A 3,902-nucleotide genomic window follows, 5' to 3' on the forward strand; every position below is an offset into this window, starting at 1 on the left:
ATATAATTACTCACGATCCCTACAAAAAGGGAGGTAAGTCAAAAAGGCGAAGAAGTAAACACACAACAGCCTTTATCAATGTTATTTCATCACTCAATCTCCCAAATTAGAAATAAGATTAAGCACGTAAGAAATATATATAATTTAAACATTGAGATGACTTAACATGTGAAAAATTATGATAAATAAATTTCTATGGAATAAAAATAATAAAATTTATAATACAAAATTATAAAAATTTAACTAAATAAGAACAAAATACAAAAAATAGAAGAAATAGAGTATAATAATGAATAATAATATTTTATAGTTTAAAAAAAATCAAAGAGCAAAAATAATGCATCATAAGAAAAAAAAAGTATTACCGAATCAAAGAGAAATTGGTAAAAATAAATAAAATTCTCATATAGCATATATATATATATATATATATATATATATATATTAATTAGAGAAATAGATAAAATAAAAAATAAATGAATAAAATTGTATTTTTAAAAAAATTGAAGCAATATTCACAATTATATAATTGATAATGAATATATAACTATTAGACAATAAATTAAAAAAAAATACTAAGAGAACTATTAAAATAAAAAATATAAACAATGTCTAAAAATAAAAAATTTAAAATAAAAATATTTAAAATAAAAAAAATAAAAAGAAATTTTTAGTGAATAACGGTTCAAATATTAACATGAAAATAAATTGAATCAAATAATATATATTTAAATTAATTAAATTAAATAATTAATATAATAAATTAATCATAATTAGTTGACTCAATGAATTAAGTTAAATAAAAAAATTCTTATAAATATGTTATGTAAAAATTATAATATTTTTAAAAAATATTAATCAAAATATATAAAACAAAAAAAATTAACACAAATTAAAATAAAATCAATTCAATTAAATAAAATAATTAATATAAATAATTAGTTATAGTTAATATAGTCAAATAAAATATTAAATAATTTGATATTTATTTCAATCAAAATAAATAAATAATTAATTAAGACACTCTTAAAAATCATTAATCCGAATCTATAAGACAAAAATTTAATATAAATTAAAACAAAATTAATTTATTTATTCCAGTCAAATCAAATAATTAATATAATTGATTAGTTATAATTAATGTGGTCAAATAAAATATTAAATAATTTGATTTTTTTTCTCAATTAAATTAAATAACTAATTAATTGATTAACATATTTAAATTAATCAAATAAAATAAATCACAAATTTTATTTTTAAGAAAATTTTTCATTTTCTCTGTGCGCTATTATTGCACCTTGTTTTCTGAACAACTTTACTTAAAAGAACTCTCTTTCTCCTTGCTCTTTCCATCTTCTACCTCTACTCACCGCATGTTCATTAATCTAGTTTTTTCTCTGCATGTTCATCAATCTAGTTTTTTCTGCAACTTTCAGGTACTCTCTTTTTTTCTATTTTTTGTTTGTTTTTTATTTTTCGCACTTGAAGATGCATGTGTTTGCATTTATTTCTCTCTACTTCTACTTCTTCTTCTTTTATAATTTTTTGCACCAGCTTCTATTATTTTGTTTTTTTATAGATGTATTTTTTTTGCATGTGAGAATCTCTTGATTCTCCTTCGAACCACCTTTCTTTCGGTCATAAAAGCTTTTTTTTTTCATTTTCTTTCAATTTTTTAATTTTTTAGATCGGTACCATCGCATAACTTTTTTTCTAGATTCTTTTGTTTCTGTTGTTTTTGGAGCAAATTTCATTCACTTTAATTTTCTAAAACATAGTGGTTCTCCTACAGGTTTGCCCAAAAAATGGTGAGGAGAAAAGTGGTTGCCATTGACAAACACATTGGAACCTCCAACGAAGCTTTTCTGACTTCCAGTCATTTTCAAAAACATGATTTATATACTTGGGTAGCTGAGGAAGTTAAAAATACTCCTTCTATCATCACCAAGGAAGATCTTGATGAATTGAAAGGGTCAGGTGTGATCTTCACTTTTGATGATGTTGGTAACTACTACTCACTTACTCTCCCTAACCAAGAAGAGCGTCTTTGCCATATTAATCATCATGCTAAAAATGTTCTGGATTGGATGTGGATGTATGAAACTTTATTTACATGTCTCGAAGTTCGAATTTTCTTTTCTGATTTTCAACAAGATGTCTTGAAGTTGTGTGGATGTGCCCCTTCTCAGCCGCATCCTAATACTTGGGCTATCATTTGAGGGTTTGAACTATTATGTTCATTCCTCGAGTTTCCCATCTCCACCAGAGTATTTTTTTACTTTTTTAACTTTGCTATTTCTTTTGGTGCTTGTGGTCAAGGTTTTCTATCTTTCCAAGCTAACCACAATCATAGAATTTTCAACCTTTTTGAAGAATCGTACCATGGTTTTAAAGAAAAATATTTTAAAGTTGAAAGGGTCTCTGGGTCTCAACCTTTTTTCATGATTTTGGAGGATGAAAACAATTTTAACCTTTATTGGAACTTTCACGTTGCTTCTCCAAAGATTGAACTGAAAGGTGTGAGCCCAATAGAGCGTGACATCGTTCATCTCTTCTTGGTTTATGGAATGATAACCCTTTGGATTTGAGGATGATCCTTGCTGATGTGCAAGCTTCTAAAAATATTGTTGGTAATGACATTTCTTCTTACTGATGTCTATCTTTTAAATTTTAAATAGTATAATGTTCTTCTCACTTTAATTGTTTTCCTCTTTTAACAGTTAAAATGGCTGGCGAAACTGAGGCCATTACTGCTATGAGGCAAAGGTTGGGTACTAACACTGTCCAGACAAACACTGAAGGTAGGGATATGATTTCTTCTTCAACTATCCATAGCAATCTTTCACCTCCAGAACCTCATAAATCAACCATTGATATCGAAATCTTTGATGCCCATCCTCCTTCGAGCTCTCTAGTGAGAAAGAAACAAAAGAGCAAGGGCAAAAGGCTTATGAAATCAATAACCACTCAAGCGGAAGATCTAAGTTCCTATGGTTGTGTCTTGAAAAAAGATTTCCGCTACTGCGACTTTGTTGATTCTTTCTTATTGACCGAGGAGACCAAGTCAAAGTTAGTTGAGATGCCTGTGGAAGACACCTTACCTTAAATTCAAAAGATGCTCCTTCGCTCAGCTGCCTTCGTTCGGGATGTAGAGAAGGAGATCCCGAGCTTCCGTTCTAAAATTGCATCAAAAGAAAAAGAGCTTCAAACTTCTGCTACTCAAATTCAAATTTTGAATGCTACCTTAGCCTCGTTACAAGAAGATAATAGAAAACTCCAAGAAAGTGTTAAATCTTTGGAAGATGATAAGAAGACTTCAGTATCTTGAGTTAAGAATTTGATGAAAAAGGTTGTTGAGATGGAGAAGAATAACTCTACACTTTCCAAGACTGCTGAGAATGCTGAACGAGCTGCTATTTATGGTATTTTCGATGCTGAGAAGAACATCTTCAACTAGATCAAGCTTTTGGCTCCTGAGTTGGATATCTCCTCAGTTAGCGCTTTCAAGAAGGTCATGGATGGGCAAGTAGTAGATATTATGTACTAATTTTTTTTGCATTTTGCAATGTATTTCTCTCCTTTCAAGGTATTTTCCACTTTAACTTTGTGTTGGTTAAGCTTATGTAACTGCCCTTTAATTCTAGACTTTCAATCTCATATGACCATTTTGAATAACTTATTTGCGCCTTATTTCTTTGTTATCGCTTTTTCGATATTAGCGCGACCATGTACTCATAGTATATATATATATATATATAGACACACACACGTTTAACATCATAAGATAAACAAAGATATCAATATGAATTGAAACTAAGACTTTATTGAATCAAAAATAAAACTAATACAAGTTTTAATGGCCTCATTAAAATCCTTTTGACAGAAAAAGAGTGCCTTTATTC

The 3,902-nt window shown here is 28.1% G+C and overlaps 1 protein-coding gene across 3 annotated transcripts; it reads left to right on the plus strand.

Moving 5' to 3' along the window:
• The first annotated feature begins 1,284 nt into the window (after positions 1–1,284).
• LOC112751068 (uncharacterized) lies at positions 1,285–3,675 on the plus strand. 3 transcript variants are annotated; one of them, XR_003176211.2, is made up of 3 exons: positions 1,285–1,436; positions 1,793–2,630; positions 2,721–3,675. XR_003176211.2 is itself a non-coding variant. In XM_025800063.2 (3 exons), the coding sequence occupies exons 1-3, from the start codon at positions 1,402–1,404 to the stop codon at positions 3,104–3,106; spliced, it is 633 nt and encodes a 210-aa protein (XP_025655848.1). In that variant the 5' UTR covers positions 1,285–1,401; the 3' UTR covers positions 3,107–3,675. The 3 variants fall into 3 exon arrangements, 2 of the variants coding, with proteins under 2 accessions (XP_025655848.1, XP_072074526.1); XM_025800063.2 differs by having other exon boundaries at positions 1,793–2,004; XM_072218425.1 differs by having other exon boundaries at positions 1,308–1,436; positions 1,793–1,977.
• Positions 3,676–3,902: the final 227 nt, after the last annotated feature.

The sequence above is a fragment of the Arachis hypogaea genome, chromosome 15 (genome assembly GCF_003086295.3).
Source record: "Arachis hypogaea cultivar Tifrunner chromosome 15, arahy.Tifrunner.gnm2.J5K5, whole genome shotgun sequence".
Classification (NCBI taxonomy): Eukaryota; Viridiplantae; Streptophyta; class Magnoliopsida; order Fabales; family Fabaceae; genus Arachis; species Arachis hypogaea.